Source organism: Orbicella franksi, chromosome 3 (genome assembly GCF_964199315.1).
Source record: "Orbicella franksi chromosome 3, jaOrbFran1.1, whole genome shotgun sequence".
NCBI lineage: Eukaryota > Metazoa > Cnidaria > Anthozoa > Scleractinia > Merulinidae > Orbicella > Orbicella franksi.
Genome location: NC_138147.1, coordinates 30,639,625 through 30,663,882, shown reverse-complemented (window position 1 = coordinate 30,663,882; position 24,258 = coordinate 30,639,625). Strand labels below are relative to the sequence as shown.

The window sequence follows — 24,258 nt, the reverse complement described above, 5'->3', positions numbered from 1 at the left end:
CAATAAAGGATTTATTATATGGTTTTCAGGGAAATTTTTCTTGCGGGACACGGCGGGTAGTCCCGAGCGGACAAGATAGCTCCATCTTGCCCGCTCGGGTAACCAATCACAGCGCAGGATTTGATTCATCTTGCCCGCTCACGGAGCTAGCCATATAAGTGATGTTACTGTCCTTTATTTTCTTAAGGTGGCTCCATAGGGTAATCATTTGTAGCGTACGTGTAGCCGTACCCACCCTCCGAGCATACATTTATCACGTTGCCCGCGCTAGTGTTACGTTTTGAATGCTGTTTTTGCATCGTTGTACACCCAGTCCTCTCAAATCATCAAACTTACTTATGAAATGTAACAAGCAATTTACTATCATCTCTGTTAAAATCTTGCCTTTTAAAAGTAGGGTCTGTAATGGCAGTTTTGTACTGGGTTACAGGGTTTGTACTGCCAGTCTTTTACTGCTAAGAAGAAACTGATGAGATAGATTTCCCTGAAAAACAAGCTCCAACTAAAGTAAATTCTTTATTAACTGTCGGCCAAATTTTACAAAATTTCACCGAAGGAAGCACGAAATTATTCATTGTCCGTTTTACTTTTTGTACTCATGTTGACATCATAAAATACCGAAAAACACTGACGTTTTCCTTTGAGCGCGCGCAGATTACTTGAGCTTTTGTCCTCAGCGCGCCTGCCTTCGTAAAACTACGCAAAACTATTTCTCGTTCTTTAAAAGTATGCGCGCAAGTAAAATCGATAACGATAGTAGCAGGGTATTCTGCAGTTGCTCTATTTTCCATCAACACCTAAAAAGGTATTCTCCACAGAATCTCACCCTTGGTTATATTGAAATATTCCTAAGAGTTCGCCAATTTCAGCGTCAATATTCCTATAAAAAGATTCAAATAGAAAGGAATATAATCCAAATGAAATGAATGGCAGAGAGATTCGCTACCAGACTTCAGTTTCTTTTTTCTTTATTTCAGTCCCAAATCAGTTTACAAAGTAAAAACGTCAAATGGCAGTCCAGGTAAAAGAAAGGAAACCTAGAAGAAGAAAAGAACCCAATTAATTCTATGTTGTACTTATAAAGGCCCAGACAAATGGGTAAAGGTAAAGAATCCGATCTCATTAACGCTTCGGCCCAGGGGCCTGTTTCTGGAAAGCCCCGGAATCTTTTCGGGCCCGAAAAACCATTTTTAATTAATCGTTATTTAAAGACAGAGAGGTGTATACGCCTGAAACTTCTTGTAAGAAGAGAAGCTCTGTTCATATTAAGAATTTATGAATAAAACAGCTCTGTAGTCAAAAGGTTTGAGATTTTGCTACGGCTTTTCGGGTGCGAAAACTATTCGGACCTTCGAGAAACGGGCTCCAGGGGTCGGTCAACGCGTCGGTCGACAGTCGGCCGACAGTCGATAGTGTGTCGGTAGTGCATGGCATGCAATGGCTAAATTGCATTGTGTGTCCACCCCAAAAGTTGTTGCCATGAATTTCACCTAATTCCTAACAGTGGCAATTTTTAATAGCAACATTCACTTTCCTCGTCTGTTGGGGGGTGGGGGAGGGGGGGGGGGGGAAATAGTTCCAATAAACAAAACGCGGTAGAAAGGCCTCAAAACTCCCCCACAAAGTGATTAGCCTCCAACTAGAGGTCCAAAACGCTGTCTATTTCTCGTTCTTTAAGCGTGAATATGGGGGCTAATCCAATTCTGGTTGGGGGCTAGCCGGCTAGGGGCCAGTCGACTCGGTAGCTATAATCGACCCGCAACTGAAGAGCTTGACATGCACTATATTTTTCTCGTTCATCTCAGGTCAAAGAGAATGTTAGTTTGTATGTTCCAATGACGTGTTTGATAGTTTAGCGTCAATTGTTTTCCCCTTAACGGCCAGAATTAGGCATCTCCAGCAGGGCGTATTTAAAACACGAAATGAGGAAATAACGGCTTGTCACTGTGGACGATCAGCTTAAATAGCGCTCTGGTTAGTCTAAATAGCGCCCTGGTCAGTCTAAATAGCACTCTGGTCAACCTAAATAGCGTTCCGGTTCGCCTAAATAGCGCTCTGGTTCGCCTAAATAGCGCTCTGGTAAGCCTATACAGCGCTCCGGTTAGCCTAAGTAGCGTTCTGGTTAGCCTAGCTGAATAACGTTCCCATTAGCCTGAATAGCGCTCCGGTTATAAAGGTGGTTAGCTCTCGACGATTGTACGGATAAACTGTATCCCACATTCTTTAAAGTGCAATTTCCTCATTTCGCGCTTTAAACACGCCCTATGCAGTATTAAACAGGGTCAGGACAGAGTCAGTCAGGAAGTGATCACTAACAGTTGTTCCAATTTCTCACTCCACATCTCAGCCATTACAGTGGAACCCCGTTAATACGGCCACCAACGGGCCATGACAATTTGGCCTTATTAACGGGATAAGGTCAAACTCCATGACTGGCCTAATTGAGTGACGTCTTCATAGATACATGTATATCACAATTACAATCAGTACATACATGTATGATATTGATAATGGAAAGATGAAAATAACTGGTTTGAGAGGCCATTGGCTGTATTAACGGGGTGGCCGCATTATGGGCGTTCAACTGCGACAAAAAACTGGCGGTGATAACAAGGTGACCGTAAGGTGGGGTTCCACGGTAGTTTATTTTCTGTTTATTATCCATGCCTTATTTTTAGTTATAATATAGGTAGGACACCGTGCGTGCTCTGATTGGTCAAAAACCCATGTTTTATCAGAGTATAAAACATAGAAAAAGAGTGTTTTATTGTTTTTCGCCACATTACCTCTATATCATAAAGCAAATGAAGAAGCTGGAGCCATGTATTTCACTGTGATAAAACACTCGGGATATTTGAGAACACTCGAGAAATGTAGAAAACACTCGAGAAGTGTAGAAAACACTCGCCTGCAGCTCATGCTTTCTACATTTTCCTCGTGTTCTCAAATGCCCGTCGTGTTTTATCGCAGTGTAACACACGGCTTATGCTTCTTTCTTTGTTAAATAAAAGACACTCTCCTTCAGATTGTATTACAACTTATGAAATTTGTGTTTAAATAGACTTACATTAACGACACCCCGTGCCTCCCGCGAAACGAGGAGAAAAACCATTCCCGCGCCCTGTTTGGCAAATGCACTTGATCCATGTGCTGTGTCTGAATCCCTGCATGCAGACAGAATTCCGTACACAAACCATCCTGAACATCCAGAACCAGAATCCTTTGCATGGTTCTGAAAGATCAACGTTCCATATTAAATCAATGAGAAACCAATACCTATATTATAGTATTGTAAGCTCAACTGGTTGCTAAAGATGTAGTGTACAGATATATCCAAGTTTACAGCTTTTTTGCTCTAGACTAACGATTTTGGGCCCAATCTAGCTTTATCTGCAGGCACCTCTAAAATTAACCTACATACATGTACATGTAGACAGACCTACAGGTAGAAATCTCCATGCAACTTAACACAATAATCCTGGCTAGGGCTAATCTCGATCTTGTCTTCAGCTTCACCCACAAGAGATCTGGGAATGCAACAGGGCCACATCCCTTGCCCTGTGAATTATACACTGTAGGCCTGCATCTCCTGCAAAACTACCAGAGGGAGGCATATATCTTTGAAATGATGAGGCTGAAATGTTGGCTATTGACTTTAATATTCACTTGTTTATGTTTTAAAAAGTCGCTAAAAATTTTTATTTTATTAAAAAGAAACTGGCCAAGAGATGGAGATGAACAAGTATCTGTTTGGTAATGAAGGGGAGAAAACTGCCATCACCACCAGAAAATCACTGAAAATGTACAAAACCAAGATTTTAGAGCATTTGACCAGTTAGGCTCTCTAATGGGGGAAGTGGAGGAAAAATTTTGACCTTTCACTTACCAATACGACTTCTGCCAGTAGTCCACATGCCCACAGGCACTTGTCCTAGAAGAAATTAGGTAACGCATTATAAGCACATTATTGACATGTAACTAGTAATAACTTTCCGCAGTGCAAAATATTGAACAAAGCAGTGTCACCAAAATGAAGAACAAACAGTTCACCACTTACTGGTAACACCACAGCTATGGTTATGTTCCCTCGGTGACAATGACTTGTTTTGCAAAAAAAAAAAAAAAAAAAAAAAAAAATTATGCCACCAAATTGCCAAACTAACTTTGTTTTACCCATGTTTAAATTGTCCAAAAGGCAGTGGTTAATATTATATTTTATTATATTTTCTCACATTTTCAGTATTTTTTGTATTTTAATTTGTGCTTTTTTGCAAAACACTTTTACCAGGAGGCCCTGGCTTGGAAGAATGGGAAACCACTGCTTTAAGTAAATTGTTAGTACTATAATACCACTATTTACTGTTGCTATTGCTGTTACTGTAACAATAACGGTGTACAAGTGGTTATTTGTTCCAAATTGCATGAGAAAAATAATGTGATTACTTGTTAATAATATAGTTACGTCCAATTTAATTTCAACTTTCTACACTCAATTTCTACACTGTTAAGGATTAATTGACATGCTCTCAGCCAATCAGCATGCTGATATTTTCGCACTGTACATTGTTATGAACGTTACTACATGTGACTGTGGTCACAGCTAGTTTTACAAGGAGCTATATTTTTGGTGTTAATATAATTATCAAAAACACGCAAAAGAACAAACTTGATTCAATCATGTGACGACTTTCCTCTTTTCCACTATCCGGCATGTCCTGACTGAGTCCTAATATCAAAACAAACAAAAGAAAAACAAACAAACAAACAAACAGGCAAGCAATTAAGAAACCAAAAAAAAAAACAAAACAAAACAAAGCCAACACATCCTATCACCATAAACCACACACTACTGTAGCATTACGATTTAGAGGTAGTTGCTTCCCTTACTGTAGGTGCTCGTTGAGTGACAAAAGTTTACAGAAGCATGCAAGAATTTATAAGAGCATGAGAGAAAGGCATAGACATAAAAGAAAAAAAATAAAACCAAAAAAACAACATGCTTTTTGCAGGTCTCAAACTCCACGGTAGTTTATTTTCTGTTTATTATCCATGCCTTATTTTTAGTTATAATATAGGTAGGACACCGTGCGTGCTCTGATTGGTCAAAAACCCATGTTTTATCAGAGTATAAAACATAGAAAAAGAGTGTTTTATTGTTTTTCACCACATTCACCACACACTCAAAGAACTTCATTCATAACTCAAAAATGTGAGGACCAAGTTAACTGTTTCCTTAGTATATTCAAGAAATTGGACCTACTCAAACTCATGGTTTAGGCAGGCTGCATCGAGGTGGTTCCAAAGGGTTATTATTTAGAACATTTAGCCTTGCGCCCCACTGTTACATACATGTATGTTTTAACCTAAAATTCATGGCTGTAAATTAATGAAAAAGGAATAAATTAAAGTTTTGTTGTTGTTGTTTTTTGTTCTTTTTGTTTTTGCATTATTTTGCTTTCACCTCTGGATGTCACTAAACCTATACATGTAAGAAATGTAATAAGCTACATAACCTTAAATCATAACCCTCCTTCTCGCCGGCTTTCAACTGGACTTTTTTTTTTAATCTTTCAACATAATTACAGCTGTCCTAATATTATCATTATTAATTTTACGGGAATCTTATTATTAACCTTCAATACAGCCTGATCCAGCAGCCCAGCCATCACCAATATAGGTATCTTTACATACACACGTAAAGGCACCATCATCTTCGTAGCACAGGGCATTTACATCACATGCAATTTTTCCAACCGGTTCAAGAGCACCAGTACAGATCTCTGCGTGAATAATAATGATAAATGCAACCATCAATAGAGGAACAGGTGCTGTTTAATAATTATTTTCAACTAATATCTGTCTTTTACTGCTTTTTTTTTATCCCTTTAGAGTGAATGATTTAAAACAAACTAGTCAGTTCTGCCATAAAAGAACTAATTTTCTTTTCCTAAAATAGTATTATACACTCAGATATTGGGTAAAACCACCTATCACCATGATCAGGGCCCTGAGAATATGTGCTGGAGAACACCAGGGCAAGACAAAGGGTAGAAAAATCCCATCACGAAAGAAAATCCTCATTTTCATTGTGCAAGCAGAAACTTGTCACTGCCGTTTCTACATTTAGCCTGCTGATGACAGTCAGACATTTAAAAATTTGCAACTGCGACCTAGTAGCATGTAATCCCATTTACTGCACTCAGTGCGTCACTCTTCTGTATTCGCAATTCTCTTCGACATCTATATGACAAAATCTTAAACACCACAGAAGCCGTACAGGGAGTGCACAAATGAAGCTTTTCTGTATATTCACAGTGGCCATTTTCATGACCATTTTGACTTGTTTAATAATTCCACTCTCTCGCGGTCAGTATTGAACTTGTTTCCTGTCCCCCACCAAAAGGGAAAAACAGTTGAATGAATAAGCCAGGAGATTTCATAATTTTCCACAAAAATTAATAACGTCAGGAGAATCACGTCAGGAATATCAGAAAAAAGAGCAACAGGCAAGGGGATCCTTAGGTATATAAATCAGGGCTCCACACTAACTGTAGCCAACTAGCCACAGACTAGTAGAAGTTTAGTTTTGGCTAGTAGGTTTCCGATTTCCACTAGCCACTTTGGCTAGTCACAAAATGAAATTGGCCAAACTAGTTTCTGTCTTCCTCAAGGAAGACAAACACAAATACTTTTCTTGGAAACAAGGTCACTAGAATGAGACATGAGCTTCCTGATAAAATCATGCACAAAATCGTGCAGAACTGTAAAGGGATAACCTTTCATTTAGGCTAACGACACATGGGTGATTTGTCATCATATGCATACTGACAAAACTTAGCACTACAGAAATAATTAGGTGAGAAAGATTTATTTCCTTCAACATTATTTTAAATCAGCAACTTTTACATGTAGCAGGCAAAGACAGTTTGCAGTCTTGTTCGGAGAGTTGTTTTGCTTTTGAAACATTTCTCGACAGTTTTTACAATAATGTCTTGGGGTCTCAATGTTTTTCTAAGCAAGTCTAAAAGAAAAACAGAGTCCTAAAAGTCTTTTCCGGAAATTCACTGGATTTTTCTTTCTTTGGGATCTGTTGGCCTGAGAGATTTGATGTAAGGAAACATCATGTATTACAGTGAGTCACATGGGTTGTACTTTCAAGTCTTGGTAGTAATTCTGCTGTTATTGGACCTAGCCAACATCAATGCTTGGCCAGAGAAAAAAGTTTTTGGCTAGTGACATCTAAGTTGTCACTAGCCATTAGGCTGATAAGTTGAAAAGTTAGTGTTGAGCCCTGTAAATACATCGACATGGAGAGCCAAATAGTCTGACTCCAAAAAGTCCCGATCTGGCCGATCAAAACATCCAGAACATAACCCCTATAAATTCATTGAAAGAAACATGTAGTCAACGTCTGTTAGGGAACTATATAAATGAAACTGAACAATTGCTTGTAGCAGAAATGAGAGAACCCTGGGTGAGACTCAAGGAAACAAATCTAGCCTCGTGATCTCATGCTGAGACTACTATTAGACCATACAATCCCTGGCAGACGCAAATGTCGTGAAATAAGCCCGTGCTTGTGGGGGATGAACTGAAAGTGAACTAAAGTTAAAGCACCTACCACCAGAATCCTGGGCCTGAGAAAACGCGCTGGAGAACATCAGGGCGAAGGCTAAGGATAGAAAAATCCCTTCACGAAAGAAAATCCTCATTCTCATTGTGCAAGCAGAAACTTGTTACCACCGTTTGAACATTTAGCCCGAAACGCAATCTGCTGATGACAGTCAGACATTTGAAAATTTGCCATTGCGACTGCAAGCGTGTACGCGAGAGCAAACAGCGCGTAAGTCCGTTTACCGAACTCAGCGCAGCGTTCTCTTGTGTTCTCAATTCTCTTCGACATCTATACGACGAGATCGTAAAAACCACAGAAGCCGTACAGGGAGCGTACAAATGAAGCTTTTCTGTATACCCGCAGTGAGTGGCCATTTTCGCGGCCATTTTGGCTTGTTTAACAATTCCACTCTCTCGCTGTGAAAATCGAACTCTTTTCCAGTCTCCCGCGAAAAGGAGATTTGAAACTTTTGCCATAAAAATTATTGGCGTCAGGAGAGGCATATCAGGAATATCGGGAAAAAAAAGAGCAACAGGCAAGGGAGTAATCAGATATATAAATACACTGACATGGAGAGCCAAATCAAATCGTCTGACTCCAAAGAGTATCTATCAGGCCGACCCAAACGTCCAGAACATAACCCCCAAGCCGGCGGTCATGTGACGGGGCAGGAGCATATATGTGATATGCTCCTTTATTATATTGCTAACTCCGTGAGCGGGCAAGACGAATCAAATCCTGCGCTGTGATTGGCTACCCGAGCGGGTAAGATGGAGCTGTCTTGCCCGCCCGGGACTACCCGCGGTGTCCCGCAAAAAATTTCCCCGAAAGCCATGTAATAAATCCTTTATTGACCAAGCTTGTTCGGTCAAGATGGCTTGATATTGGCCTCGTTCTTTCATTGCGAGTTTATGGACCTCGACTCCCTCTCGGTCCATAAACACGCCAAAAAAGAACTTGCTCAATATCCAGCCATCTTGACCTCACACTTGGTCAATAACTCATACGTCGTGTAGTATTAGATTTGTACATTGTTTCAGTTTGTGAACACGTCAAGTTTGCAAAAAAAATTACAGGTACTAATAACGATGCCGCGATTGAAACTTTAGGATCAGCTTTTTATGTCGATAAACAGCTTTATATTGTTCTTTACGCGCAGTTGACGATTAAATAAGCGCCCTCACTCCTTGATCAAGCGCCCCCCTCAAATAAGCGCCCCCCGCCGTCTTCTCCTAAATTTGAAATGAGCGCTCCGCGCCCCGGGCGCTAATTCGAAGATTTATGGTATACCCTTCGCTTTTTCGGTCACCCCAAAACGATGACCATGCAGACTGCAGACTGCAGACCGTGCAGATCATGCAGACCGTACGGACCATGCAGACTGCAGACCGTGCAGACCATGCAGACCGTGCAGACTGTGCAGACTGAGTACTTTTTTCTAACACTTGACTCACTTTTTTCGCTTCTAGTGACAAAATAGTGTTCAATATGTCCTAATGTTTGTTATTTATCCACAAGCGGCACAAACTCAACATCTGACTGTTGATTCATGCGTTCAATAGACTTTCTATGGGAAATTCCCTTTACTGGTCCTAAATATACTAAAATCAAGCATAAAAATAAACTTAAATACATTCTAGGCGCAAATTGCGTCAATTTTTGACGGGTTTGTGGTTTCATTTGTTTTGTCCACTTTGTTCTCGTTGTGTTGTTGTTGTTGTTGTTGTTGTGTTTTTTTTTTTTTCAATTTTCTTAGTCTCCGTTCTCCTCTTAACTGATTCATAAAACAAAGCAAGGACGGTGACTCTAAGCGACCTTGTCCCACAAATCGCTTTTGCTTCACAAAGTACAGAATCGCCATTTGACTAGGAGTATTCCCTCTTTCGCTTAGTTGACCGTAAGGAAACCTCGAGGAAAAAATGCTCGCTTGAAATTTTTCCCTCGAGCCGGTTTTCTTATGCGTCACGGACGATGGACAAAGCGAAAGAGGGACCACTCGTAATCTAAATCGCCATAAAAACACAACTGCCATGGTGCAGAAGGCAACAAACGTGTCAAATCACCAGAGATTTCTTTAATCTTTATTGCAGTTGATTAGTAGATTCTGAAGAGTAGATCTCTGTGGCTTGAAAGAACTAATACGATGAAGCTTGAATACAATTGAATGTTCGCAATACTGACGCTGATCGCAACTGAAATCGAAACCTAAAATTCTAGTCCTAAAACGAACTATTCATGAGCTGTCAAATAAAGGAAAACGAACAATTCATGAGCTGTCATATACAGGAAAACATAGGAAAAAATTATCACGCATTGTTCAAAGTCAGGCATTCTTCGTAAATCACGGGCTATTCGTGTTCATATTCATAGATCACGCCATTGACGTAGAACTGTTCATTACATGCCATAAGGACAGATAAATTAACCATCGCATCATCTCATCATTGCGCTGAGAATTTCAAATGCTATTCGGTTTTCTGTGATCTTTCCATGCGCTAGGCTTTTTTGGCGTGATCGCAGTCACACCCCCTGATCCATTTGGAATTACATTTGCACACCAGGAGTAGAAAATGCACATGTTACGTGTATCATTATAATACAAGTGAAGTTTATTTCTACATTTTAAAATAGCTTTACTTAAGTATATCTAGGACTAAAGCGAGTTTCCCTTGCAAAATCTATAACACATCAACAGTCACATACCACCGAGTTTGCGCGGCCTGTGGATAACAAACACTCCGGTATATAATTGAACAGAACCAAAAAATATGCGAGTCAAAAGTAGATGCAAAAACAAGAATAAGAAAAATAAAGTACTCAGTCTGCACAGTCTGCACGGTCTGCACGGTCTGCGGTCTGCATGGTCTGCGTTTTGGGGTGACCGACGTCGGAACTGGGCCTAAGAAAGTAAAGTACAATAAGATTACGTGATAAGCGATGTAACACGGTACAGACACCATCCTTGGAGACCATGGGCAGTTAGTGGGGACAAGGGAAAGTCGAAACCACGGGAAAAATAACAAAAAAAGGTGAACTGATCGAATCCAATCGTTCGATTATACGTTCGATCGGCTTCGATGAAGGTCGATTACCGAACAGTGCGATCAGTAACGTCAGGAATATTGCACCAATCCTGTATATTGCAATCAATCTTAATTTCCGGGGTTACATTTAACTTTAGTTTAGTAAAGTGACCCATTGTACATAAATTTGTTTTAAAGAAATCGTCCTTTTTCTGTGTGTGCGATAACCTAATGGCCGTTGAAAGTAATTTTCTGTCGGTCTACGATTTCCCTGACCGAGTTTTTCTCAAACACAAATCCAAAACGACCAGTGATTGTTACGTTTTCAGATTTCTGCGGCGTAGTGTGGACGCAAAACATTTGGTGCGTTTTCACAGTGAAACCTCCGTTTTCAAATTCCTCCGGCGTACTGTGGGGCCGACCTTAAATCCTCGTGAATATATGCTCGCACTTTTCAATAAGACATGAACTCTTATGTTCCCTCTAACGAATCCCTCTCGGGCAAATCCGCTGTTGATATTAAAAATATGACCTCCCTAGCGGTTATATAAGTTCTATATATAACACCTTGCAAAATATAGGGGGTTGAAACGAACAAATTTTCAATCGATGGTGGAAATAAAACCACGGTGGAATCCCGATTTTTTGAACCCCCAAGGGAATTAAACGAAAATCGGTTTGAAAATTCGAGAAATCGGAGGAGAGTAGAAATACTCCTTGTCGCTTCGTGCCACTGAATGAGTTCCGTTTGTAGGGGCCATTGGCCTGATGCAGGCTTAATTATAGGGGCAACCTTATAGAATGCTGGGGGTACCCCTGCAATGGACTACTATCCCATCCAGTGGGGAGGGGGGAGGGGTAGTAGCCAAACTCCTTGACACTTGTGCTTGAAAGGCTTCGCTTTTTTATTTCTCCGCCTTCATTTGCCACAAGTTTGATTTTTAATTGCTGAGCCAAGAAGTTGTGCCTTTGAACAAACAAAAGAATTGCTGAAACGCATATCCCCGGCCATGCGCAGTCTCGTTGACAGAGTCATTCTCATTTTATCTTTTTGTTATTTTCTCTTCTTATTTGAACCAAATTAATAATCACTATAAATCACTAAGGATGGCTGCCCAGTCTTATTAGCCCATTAAGGTTATTTCGGGCAGCCATGTACTCTTTGTATTTTAACTGATTTTTGTTCATCTAATTTCCAATTTCTATGTTGAGTATAAACAAAGTTGTTGTTGTTGTTGTTGTTGTTGTTGTTGTTGTCATAAAATGTTGCAGCTAAAACGTCAGTGAAAACAGTGGAAATAAATACAAGTGGCTTTGCCTCAGTCATTTGCATGGTATTTTGTGACTGTTAGAATTGATTAAACTAGTCATGTTTCCAACGCATCGTTGAAAGATGGAGTGGGAGGAGACGCTGACAACAGGTTCACCTGAATAATCAATGTTTGAGTTACTTTCGCCTGTATGAGAAATTAATGAGGGGACGCATTGTGCACGCCTTGCATGCCTATGTTTCTAATAGCTATTATGGGATGCTTAGGGGGCAAATTAGAATGTCTTTCCCACTGAGCATCCCATAATAGCTGTTTGAAACAATAGAATTCAAAATGGATGCCATATCGCTGAAAAGGTCCTTTGTTCAATATCTGAACCCCTACAGACACTAGTACACTCACTCTTTTTGAAATATCAACTCGAGAGTTCTGTACAGGGACATTATTTAACCACTGATCACTGTACTCTTTGAAATCTCTATTTAATTTACAGTCGGAGAGGGGTACTGGTTTTTTGAACCCTCAATTTTTCACAACACTTGATTATATTTGCTCCATAAGCAAAAAAGTTAGGAGAAGTTTACACTTGATTTTGTGAATCCCCAATTTCTCCAACCAATTTCCGTTCCCCTAGATGGTTGGAAAAATCAGAATTACACGGCACATGTATGTTGTATTTAAAGTCATATTTGGCAAGGCTTTGATGCCATTAATTTAAATATTTCTTTGGTTTTAACTTACAGACTTCTTAATTTACCAAGTCCTTTAAATATTTTGCCAAAGAATGACATCGTCTCACATTGAGAGCATTTCCTCATCCAATATTTTGTATCTTAGGGGAATCAAAACTAGCAGACAGATGATCCCATGCAGATGTCATCTTTCTCTGATCTACCATTTGGGTGGCCATCCCTCATCTTTCTTCAGTTTTGACGTTGACATGTTATTTTGTTCCCAACACAAATGACTGTCTCCTACAAATAATAAAAAAATGAAAAAAAAAAAAACAATACAGGATATGAGTCTTAAAATCCTTATTTGCTAGACAATAAAATAGCCCATTTTTGGTCAGGTCACAAATAGGGTAGCAAGAATTGCAGATTTTGGTCATAAACAGGATTCTGGGAAATGAGCTGCACACCCCCATAACTTTTCTGGGAGTACCCCCCCCCCCCCGCCCCCCCTTCCGGGAATAAAATACAATAATCAAAAGACCAATTAAAACTGCTTACAACAAAAATATACCGAGCCTAGCAGCACACACTGGTGCTCAATTTGTGAATCTCAGAGTTTCTACAGAAAGTCGTATACATACTCTCTGATTTTATCATCAGCTCAATTTTGTGCATTTTATGATGTTTCTGGCAAATAGGTAAATTTTGTCAAAGGGATCGGATCTGCCAAAAACATAAAAAAGGAAAAGGGCAGCTACATGAGCCAAGGCATCACACCTCCAGATTGACTGAGCACTATTAATACTGAATGTGTCAATGCATCTGAGTGGTGTTAAAGTTAGCTGTTTTCTTTTCTGTTCAATAGCAATTATATACAGCCAATTTAAATTTCCACATGGAAATGCATTTAAAATAGATTATCATCTTTAAGTTAAACAACTCTTCCATAATAATTCATTAAGTGCATTCAAAGTCTCACTGTTTGCATAAAGAACTTACCTGTCATGAACTGAAATTCCACTTTTCAGTCACCTCCTTTCAAAACACATTTATGCAGAATATGATCTCCATCGACTTCTTTCAACAACCACTCCACCACCCTGTTGTATTCTTCTATATAAATCAATGTATTGGGCAGCCTTTGTTGTCAATGGCACAATAAAATCCCTGCAAAAGTCTCGCTTTTGAAGAGGCTTTTTATTTGTGGGTAAAAAATGATTAAGGAAGCTCAAAGCAAAATCAAAGCAGTTGTTGCTGTGTTCATCATATCTAGAGTAGGGAAAATAGAAAAATAATTGAAAACTAAGATCAATGACAATAAAATACTTTGTTTACAGTGTAAATTCCACAAGCTCTGATTGGACAAAGCAAATCGAGTGCTACAACACTGGATAAGGTATATACAGGTAATTTACAAACCATAGACTAGAACAAAACAAAGTCAAGCTACCATGTCAAACCTGTTGTAACATTTTATAACTCAGTCTGTGACCAGTGATTAATATAATAGAACTGTAAATTAGTCATCCAATAAATTTTGCATTTGCTGTGTCTGTAGTGTTATCACTTGCATTTGCCACAATTACATGTATCACCACAGGCTGTTTTTTATTTTGTTTTTTTTTTCTTTTGCCCCAATAAAGCGCAAAGTTATTAATTGGGAAGAGAAAAATAAACAAAACTAAGTAAACACATTTCTGGTCTATTGTTAAATTTGATGGATCCTGATATTGCCCTTAGAGGAAAGACTGTCCTTTCAAAATTTCACAGTGACCAACAGTTGCCCTTTATTGAACCATTGCTTCTCCTTGAGAATTTACTTTGCTGCCAACTGTTCAATTTTCTGGACAACCTTTCAGCCTCAGGCTTTATCCTCTAACAAATCAGCCACGCCTTCCTAAAGGGATTCATCTGCTATGTATCCACTACTACTGAAGAGTTTTTTCACTATTTCATCTTTTCTCAAAAGTTGCATTCTCATCATCATCATCATCATCACCATCGTCATTGCCATCGCCATTGTCATCGTCATCGTCGTCGTCGTCGTCGTCGTCATCATCATCATCATTGTCATCGTCATTATTGTCGCCATCGCGATCACTGTCGTCATCATCATTTTCATCAGTGTGATCATCTACATATACAAATCTTGTTTCTGGGCATTTCCAAGTTAATATATCATTTTGCATGACTTCCTTTACAGCGAAGTTGTGATAATTTATTACAAGATGGAACAACTACCACAAATTTATGATGGTTAAATCCTGTACTAACTTACTCTTTGTAAGTCCACAACCCACTGCAAAGCATCTGTCGAAGTTTAGAGTCCCAATGTTCTGAGTTAGAAACACAAACATCCACATTCACACTCACAGCAATACACTGCTCCCAGTTAGTGCTGTCAGCATGGAGGCCTATTTCATCAAAATTATAAACCTTTCCATTTGTCGCCACAATTCCTACATGAAGATCATCTCCACTTTTATAATCCCTGCAAGGTGATTATTATATAAATAACAAGAATTTTTAATGTATCTACTCTTTTAAATTATTTTCATTCTGAGAACAATACCACCTTCAATTTGGCTCTTGGACAAACTGGAATTCTGGGATGAGATGAACAACATACTGAACAAGTTAGACAAGTGGTAAATGGCTACTGAAACAAACAGCTTAGGTTCTGAATAAAAATTCCCAGGGAAGGGGGATGTGATCTCATTATTTCCACAGGGGCTTTGGATTTGCCATCAAGTGGTGAACTGCCACTAAAACTAACAGCTTAGGTTATGAATAAAAATTCTCAGGGAAGGGAGATTTAATCCCAGGGGCTTTGTAATTTGCCATCATTTTTTAGATTCCCTTATCTGTCCTGGGTCTGGGAAGCGGGGGGGATGGGGGGAGATTTTTTTTCCATAGTACATTTCAATCTGGATCGTACTCTCTTAGCTTCTACCAATGTTAAAATCTGCAGGTTCTGGTTCTGTTTTCTAAAGTAATAACAGGTCCTAGTCCCTACCTCAAGAACGAGCCCTTCGTCGGCTTCACCAAAAGCACGCCAGAAACATTATTCTGTGCAACAAATGGACTTGGAATACGAAATGGGGGTATTATCAAAGAACAGCTTTTCAGCGACTGGCCACACAAAGGACACATCTCGGGAAACTTTGTGAAGAAAATATTCATTTGATTACTACAATGCTGCATGCAGAGGACTGCCTCTTCCGTAACTCCACTCATGATGCGATAAAACTGTAGTTAGCCACAAGTTGCTACGTGTAGATGTTCATCCGCCATGTTGGCCTCGATGTTATTTAAAAATTTCCTCCCCAGTGCCTTCTCGGTTTGGAACCCGAGTACTTTCCGAAGAACCCCGAAGAGAGTCGACTGATAGCGAAGAGTACCGTGTCATAACTTGATAACCAAAGTTTTGAACACCCTGCAAGCAGAGCCTTTTCTTACGGTACATATGCTATTTTCCGTCTCCTATCCGCTCAAAAAAGCGATAAAAGAGGCTCTGCTCGCAGGGTGAGTTTTGAATAACTTTTAAAATTTAGAATTCTCAAACGGCGCCGGGCGTATCTGATTTCGTAAATGAGTTAAAATCTCAGATACAGGAAATAAACAATGGACTTTCAAGACAAGTGAGAGGGTAGATCGGATGTTTTTGAGTGATGGATTCACTTTACCAAGCCTCAGAAAGCGACCAATGTTTGCCTTTGGTCCACTTCGGCAACATAAAGCTAAAAGCGAAAAAGAAAACCGACATTTTACTTATTAATAAGGTTGTTTTTGAAGACGGCGATTCAGTGGAAGCCAAGCGCTGAAGTGGCTATTTTCATTGGCGTGTAGTCCATGCCGAACCGGCCGAAAAACTTCTTTTTGCTTTCAATAGAATAATTTTCTCTTTCACCCCCTTTACCGTAAACGCTGATTTGTCTCTCAAATATGAATCCTAACCAAGCTTCAGTTGAAAATCTATTTAGCATTGGTCCAGAAAACTAAACCGCGTCGATTCAATTAACTTCCTAAAACTAATTAACTTTTTAAATTAGATCTGTTGTCGGCATTTAATGATTTCTTACGAGACAGTTTCACAATGCAAACAACGGCGGTGTCAAGAGCAACATGGAAAGCAAACATGTTACAATATAGGCATTTATTGTAAAGGGATTTATCATTTACTTGATAACATTATCTTGGTCTGTCCTTACTCATTTCCAAACGGGACATCGCGTTTGGTTCCTGTCCTACTAGGAAATGTGAGGCCCCATAGGGAGTTATTGTCTTCGATTGGCTTTCACCAAACAAACTGTACAGCTCTTGAAGAACTCGGTACTCGACTAGCTCACACTGACTGAGAGATTTTTAATATGGTTGCGATGTCGCCAGCATCAACACTTTTCACTTCAGCGTCTAATTTTTCGTCGAACGCAACGACGAGCACTCCGTCGGCTGCCCCATTTGAAGTCAATCCCAGTTTGGGACTTGTTGTGGAGGTCGTGATTATACTCCTGATCTGTGGACATTTTCTTATCATCACAACACTCGGTCTATACAAGCCGTGGAATATCGCCGACTTGCTGTTATTTTCGCTCTCGGTGGCCGATGCCGTAAACGCGGCGATCCCACTTCAGATGTTAAACTTATTGAATAACTTTATCGGACCGCATTTATGGACTCGAGCGTCCTGCGCCGTGTTTGTTATATTGACCTACACATTCCGTATTGCCTCTGTGTGCACAATAACTCTGATATCAGGCGATCGAGCGATTCTGTTGACGCGCCCACTACAGCATCATATCATTGTTACAACAGGGCGGGCGAGGCTAGCTGTCGTCGCGATTTGGCTGTTTTCTATTTTCATGTCGATATTGCCTTTTATTGGGGTTGGAAAACCAGGCTATCGGGACGGCTTCTGCTTTTATCAATTGTTTGATTTTGGAGTGACGTATGGCTATATCATCGAAAGTGTTGGTATCCTCCAGCTAATTATTGTATTGGTCTGCTTCATTGCAATCAAGTTATCAAGCTGGAAGTTTGTGAAGCGCCAGTCAACGATGGCAGCCGCTAGACAAACTGGCGCGAAAAGTCAGCAAGCGCGGGAAACGGCTGGCACACGGCAAGTGAAGCAGATGTCAACCATGATGGCGATCGTGGTGATGCTGTACTACATCAGTTGGTTGCCTTATTTGGTGAGTCTACCGTGCGTGTGTGCGAGTTTTTTGCGTGTGGCAGTGCGCGTTTTCGTTTGGAAAAGTAAAACAACCGGGACGCCAAAATATGTTGAAAAGCGTTGAAAACATCCAAAAACATTTGACTAAAATCTAGTCTGACATTTTGAAAGCCTTCTCTTTTGTTTTCGCACATTATTGAATATTTTCGTGTTAATTTCAGCGGTTAGGCCATTTAATAAAGCTATGCACACAAAATAGACATTTCTTTTCTCGAGATGATTACTTTTTCATCGATAGAAAATTAGTTCACCTGAACAATATTTAGAAAGAATTTGCTTGTATATGTTCAGTTTTATTTCCTTGTTTATCGTTTTTACGCTATTTCATCAACAATAGAGGGGATTATGACTTTTAATGCATTACTAAAACATTAGTAATCGATACCTGTAATTATACCACCTTTTAGTCAATGCTTGTGATTGAATTGCAGTTTAATCTTCTCTAATTTATGTATTTTTCAAAACTTTGCATATACTTCACTTAGTAAACCGACGAGTGAAAGAAATGATATTTCTCGGGATTACTATTGATATGCACGACAGACAGCACAATTTTGCAGAATTGAAATTTATATCTTGGAATTTAAACTGAACAGACACAACACCATTTCAGGTATCCAATTATTCAAGATAATAATATACCTCTTTATCCATAGTATTCTGCATGAAATATTTTAACTTCCATCCGCTAACAAATATTTGCATTTCCCAGGACAACCCGTCACCGCTCAGTCATCCATCTTGAATTCTCTTGATTTCGGTAGTCCATGTTCTTAAACACACAGCGTTGTTTTAAATACTACCTCAAGCAGGTTTATCCAGACCCTTCTTTCTCTCAGCCATTGTCAGTATACTTCATAAGACAATACAAGGATTATCAAGCTTGAGCTCTCTCTATCTCTTGCAGTATATTAAATTTATTTGCACTTCTGGACTTTTTTTTCGGTCTATTTGACCCAAACTGATCACCAGAAAATGCACAGCTCAAGAGCCTCCCTTTTCTTCCGAACTTTTTGGCGCTTAAAACTTGCAAACAGCGTAATATACTATTACTTAACAATTCAATTCCGTTTTCACCTTATGGTAAAGATCTGATAAACAATTAGCTACACGCGAGCAAAGTCGAGAGTCTTCTTGTAACTAAGAAACACCGACAACTGATTCCTCCAAAGATTGTTAACTCAGCGACAGAGCATATTTTCCAAACAATGTTTTTTACTGTTTAATAACAATTAACTGGCTAACACGGTTCAATCTATATTCCGACATCATTTTAGGTGAAATGTTTGCTTAAATTGTGGCATATGTCTTGAAAGAACTGAGTTGAAAACCAATAAGCGTTTACCGATTGCCTCATTGAAAGGGTTCTCATTCAAACTGAAGCAACAAATGTCTGTTATGCAATTAAACACGTCTCTTCGTGATCACGTAGTTGCACTGATAGCGTCAGAATACTGACTTTCTAATAATTACTCTATCTGGATTTTTCTCTCACCGTGGCAACCGTAGATTGACGAAACTGATTCAGTGCAGACCTAGTGCTTGCAAGGAATTTCCTTTTCGATTCAGCGTCCTGGTATCCCAGAGGATGGCGTGCGGTGTGACTGAGAAGTGGCTGTGCTCAGATTTCGATCGATCAGCTGTTCAAGGAAAGACCTGTATCGCAACTGATTTGTCTCTCAGAGCGGCTCTCGAAACACTTAAGCTTAACTAAACATGATGATGGAAAGGATAAAAGATTGTCATGACAACTCCTGCCATACCGGTCCACCTACAGTTTTTAAAAGGGACCTTAGGCAAACCACGACGACGACGGCAGCGAGAACGTCACCAAACAAAAGGTTTAATGAGCAAAACAATGGCTGTGCACGTGCGTTATAAATCTTTGCACATTTCTTTGCTCTCCTCTGCAAAACAAGAATATGAAATGACCAAGTTCTGCCTACTCTGAGGAATGTGAAAGACAATGGCTAATTTTTCATTTTCCATTAGGAGTTGAACGCTGTCGTTGCATATTTAGCCTGAGCACGTTTTTAGAGCCATTGGCGTACTGAACAGAACTAGACAATTGCGAATTTCACTGGTAAAATATAAACTGATTTTTGACTAGGCGTCGTCCTCGACGTCGCTGCCGTCGTTGCTTACACTTCCAAATATGACGATATATAACCATGGCAACGATGACTCGTGGAAGACAATCCATAATAATAGTGACAATAACGGTGACAAAAGAGAATTTTGTCTACCTAGCCCTGTCCAAAACATGACACTTAATAAGAGAGTCTAGATCGGAAAACAGACAAGTGACAGTGTCTCGATATTTGACAAATCCAGTGTCTCAATTACCTCAACCTCCTTAGCGACAGCGGAGGAACGACCAAAATTTTTACTGATATGTGATTTGACTACCCTTATCCTGACTTGCTTATTAGTTCTTACTGACAGATAACATTTCTATCTTTTTATTCCAGTTAATTAACCTTTATAGTATGGTGACTGGACAAATCAACCATTCACTGGTCATTATCATTGGTTTCTTCTCGCTTGTAAACGCCCTCATCAACCCGATCTTGTATGGAAAAATGAGCCTGAGATACCGCCAAGGATATGTGTACATCTTCAAGAAAATCTTGTCTCTGTGCGGGGCACAAAAACCCGATGGTTCATTCTTTGGTAAGGTTGTTAACCTGCTTAGAACTTGTAATCACGACCGCCATGTTGGTCTTCCAAACCGATGAAACGGCGGCCATATCAGTGTACCAAACCAATCTCGTGGGAGTTGAACTCTTTTCTTCTGTGAACACTTTCTTTTGTTCCAATACATTTGCACGGCTGCTAATAACGTGAGTGAAAACGCTCTATAAGTCTTTCACTCTCAAAGCCAAAGACAATACATTGACCATGCATTTAAGTCGAAAAACAAACAACATCAAATAAAAGTGCATCTAACCCTAAATCTAAACCCATTAGCTTTCATTTGAATGGCCACACACTAGGGTTTCATCCGCGGACGAAAATTCAGAACCAACCTGCAGAGCGTAGTAAAAGCGTTGAAATATTTGCATGATAACCTACAAGGGAGTTTCTTGGATTATTTTGTTGTTTTTGTTGCCGTTTGTTTGTTTTTCATGCAAAGCTCTTCTACATAGAAGGGTTAAGAAAATGCTGGGGTGTGAAGGGTAAGAGCTAATTTCCCATATAGGCCACATTCTCATCCATCTCAGGTTATTTTTAGATATGGCTTCCAGTTTTCTCATAGATTTTTACTATGCGCGTTATGTAAATGTTTTCGTTCTAGATTCCTGGAAATTCTGAAGCCGAGAGAGATCTTAAAATAACTTGAGAGGAATAATCTTCGGAATAAGACCTATATGGAGGATTAACTCTCTCACCATTTACATTCTTTCAAAAAACGTAACTTCTCGTTCGCTTTTTACTTCGCTTAAACAGATGCTACTCGTCGAGCTGCCTCTACGATGGCAAGACATTCAGCGGCTCAAGCTTCGTACAAATCAGCAGCTCGTAAAAGTATTGATATTTCAAATGAAGAAGACGGAGTCCAGAGAATGGATAATAATAGCACTTCTTCAAGAGCAGCTGGAGTAAGATTTGAGGTCAACGACAAGCGAGTGGTGGAAAATGAAGAGGATGGAACACACAGCGAGATTTTTCTGATTGAGGACGGCAATGCTAATTTCAAAAGTCTAGACACCAGCTCTCTGCAGGTTTCTGCGCAGAACAAAGACGAGGAACATAAAACGACTGATTCCGAGTACACAACGCTGGATCAAAGTTTTGACAGTGCCCTGTAGAATTTATACCATTGCGTATGCTCTGCTGCGGTTTGGGCTTATCTCGTACCCAGTTTACTGCTTGACTCAGGGCCATGCCTAGAGCCGCTGATTAGGCGATTTTGCAGTTGTGTGCTTAGTTACCTGGCCTATGAATGCAAGTGAGGCTAGAGGTGACCTTGCTTTGATACAGACCTCTATACTTTTCTCATTTAAATGCAAATGGTTGGCATAAGAACTTCATTTACACAACAAAAGCAATGTGGTCTTTATCAAAACAAGGTCACCGCCAGCCTCGCTGCTATTCAAAGGCCAGGTCACTGAGCAAACAACCGTAAAATGGTCTATTGGGTCACCTGCCTCTCGTTGAAAAGAGAGCTGGGTACGATATCAGTATTGGCAAAGCCTAGTTTCGACCCAGTGCGAGTAGACCTACAATCACAGTAAAGGGGGAGAGGGCCCGTTGAAATACTTTCCTATTTCAATTTGTTATAAAGTTTGAATTTGTCATTGATTGTAGGCGATTTCCGATCGAGTACGAGCACTTCCAAACACTGCATTAAAGTTGTGAAGTCGGGATATGAAGAAGGCTTCACGAAACAACAGCAAAATTGTCACTAGCCTGCAGTACAGGCGTTTTTTTTGGAACGTTACCCCCGATAGACTAGGGATACTTACCATTTACATGGGAAAACCGGAAATTCCAGTTGGAAAATCAAATGGTTCGCGCCATTCCGTTTGGGAAGCTTCTGAAAATATGGGCTGTGATTTGTGGTTATGCTATTTTTCTGCTCTTTTAAGTCTCTCTAACTGATGTGGATATACTTTATAGCGATTCCCTCTCCCGCAACGTGGTATTCAACTGTTTAATGTTTTTGCCTGAAATTTCCAACCGGATGGTTTCTGTAAATGGTAAGCACCCTAGCTAATCCTTTTCTAAATTGCGTCATGATGGGTAATATGTCAGATTAAAAACCGATGCACGGTTAGATTAGTTTAACAACTATGCATTCGAAGTTCACCAAATTAATTTCTCGATTGCCCATATCCTAAAAATGTTTAAGTTTTATGATTTTCTATTATCAGAGTTCAAAGGAGAACCCGAAGTATTAGTAAGGGGCACTTTTTTCTGCACTATTAAAAATTAAAACTCCCTTTTAAAAGACAAGTACCAACAGACAATAATTCCATATTCAAGATATTACACTGCAACAGCTGCAGATATATGTTCCCACTTTGTGGTGAGAAATGTATGCTCATTATTTTGTATACGTACATTCCAAAAATTTCACTCGCCTTTTCCTTTTTTTTAACTGAAGGACTGTAGGATGGCAGTCATGTAGAATAAAAACTCGTTAAATTTATCCATCACCTTACATGCTGTTTATGTGTTCACTGACCACTGACAATGATGAAATTTGAGACAACTGATAACTTCTGCGCCAGTAAACCTTTAAAATTCTATTGAAACCGCTACCACATTGTACCCTGCGAGACAGTTTTTTTCCATTCAGTTAAAAAACTCCTGAAATATCGATCAATTGTAGCTCGACCAACCGTAAAATTTTCGAAATACGGGTACTCCAAAATTTCCATGACTCATTCTATGTGCTTACCATTTGTAATTCTTCACCGCCATGCCGATCATCAGTCTCCATCGGTAAGTGTCGACTATGGATTATTCGCCTTAGTAGTTGTTTGGTGCCGTGGTGACGTCACGACTGGAACAGCGTCGGCTGTAGCTGGTCAGTCCGATTCTGCCGCAGCAGGAATCTCTACCGCGTCGAGTGTAGGTGTTGGTGGTTGCTGGGTTGTCTTCAGAGGAGCGCGCTTTTCGTCTGGCTCTCTGATCCCCGGCCAGGTTCTGAATCTTTTCCTCTCCTTAATTCTTATCAGGTCAAACTCGTTTAAGGCTCTCGGAACAGCGATTTACCACCTAAATATCATAAGATGTTCCAAGATTTCTCGACTTTTTGCTTGTGTTCTCAAATTGCTTATCGTTGTCCCGATGAAACAATGGAACAATGCAGGTCGCACCCAGAGAAGAAAACATGCAAAAAAACAGCAAGCTTAGTGTTAGCTTGGTGTAATCCTCTGTAAATATTGTTATTACTTTTATAATCGTATCTATAACAAAATTCTCGATCGTAATTGGTTCTCTGCGCGCTATTTGGCACATAATCGGCGCCGATCACGTGGTTGTCAAATTACAGGTACCCAATTTGAGCTTTTTGTAATTGGGTACCTGTAATTAGATACCCACGTGATTCGCACGTCAATTACGCGCGCTTTAACGGCTTCCTTGGCAATGTTTCCTACAGTCTTCAAAACTTTTGAAAAGCGCTTCAGACGTGTTCGCTCAAAAGAATTTCTCAAAAGACACTTTTATTGTCGAAATTTGTTATAGATACGATTACTTAGTAATTGGACCTCGTGTTGTACAATTCAGGGAGAAATCGTGCTCGTAATTTCAAATCGGCCTCGCGCTTAGCGCTCGTCCGATTTTGAAATTACTCGCGCGATTTCTCCCTGAATTGTACTCCACTCGGTCCAATTACTATTACAGTGGAACCTCGATTTAACGAAGTGCCAAGGGACTGGGGAAATTTGTTCGTTATATCGAGGGTTCGTTAAATCGAAAACCTCGATTT

At 39.8% G+C, this 24,258-nt stretch overlaps 3 protein-coding genes across 3 annotated transcripts; 1 reads left to right on the top strand and 2 right to left on the bottom strand.

The window, feature by feature from the left end:
• Nucleotides 1-693: 693 nt before the first annotated feature.
• Nucleotides 694-19,639, bottom strand: LOC145481953 (uncharacterized). Its single transcript, XM_081460528.1, has 7 exons — nucleotides 19,312-19,639; nucleotides 7,622-10,514; nucleotides 5,634-5,780; nucleotides 4,667-4,726; nucleotides 3,887-3,931; nucleotides 3,068-3,232; nucleotides 694-1,037 (listed from the first exon to the last, which is right to left on the bottom strand). The coding sequence occupies exons 2-6, from the start codon at nucleotides 7,716-7,718 to the stop codon at nucleotides 3,069-3,071; spliced, it is 513 nt and encodes a 170-aa protein (XP_081316654.1). The 5' UTR covers nucleotides 7,719-10,514; nucleotides 19,312-19,639; the 3' UTR covers nucleotides 694-1,037; nucleotide 3,068.
• Nucleotides 11,770-16,550, bottom strand: LOC145481952 (MKRN2 opposite strand protein-like). Its single transcript, XM_081460527.1, has 4 exons — nucleotides 15,600-16,550; nucleotides 14,862-15,074; nucleotides 13,583-13,852; nucleotides 11,770-12,883 (listed from the first exon to the last, which is right to left on the bottom strand). Exons 1-3 carry the CDS (start codon nucleotides 15,818-15,820, stop codon nucleotides 13,633-13,635), a joined length of 654 nt encoding a protein of 217 aa, XP_081316653.1. The 5' UTR covers nucleotides 15,821-16,550; the 3' UTR covers nucleotides 11,770-12,883; nucleotides 13,583-13,632.
• Nucleotides 16,703-22,270, top strand: LOC145481948 (histamine H2 receptor-like). Its single transcript, XM_081460522.1, has 3 exons — nucleotides 16,703-17,775; nucleotides 20,288-20,489; nucleotides 21,267-22,270. The coding sequence occupies exons 1-3, from the start codon at nucleotides 16,954-16,956 to the stop codon at nucleotides 21,626-21,628; spliced, it is 1,386 nt and encodes a 461-aa protein (XP_081316648.1). The 5' UTR covers nucleotides 16,703-16,953; the 3' UTR covers nucleotides 21,629-22,270.
• The last annotated feature ends 1,988 nt before the right edge of the window (nucleotides 22,271-24,258 follow it).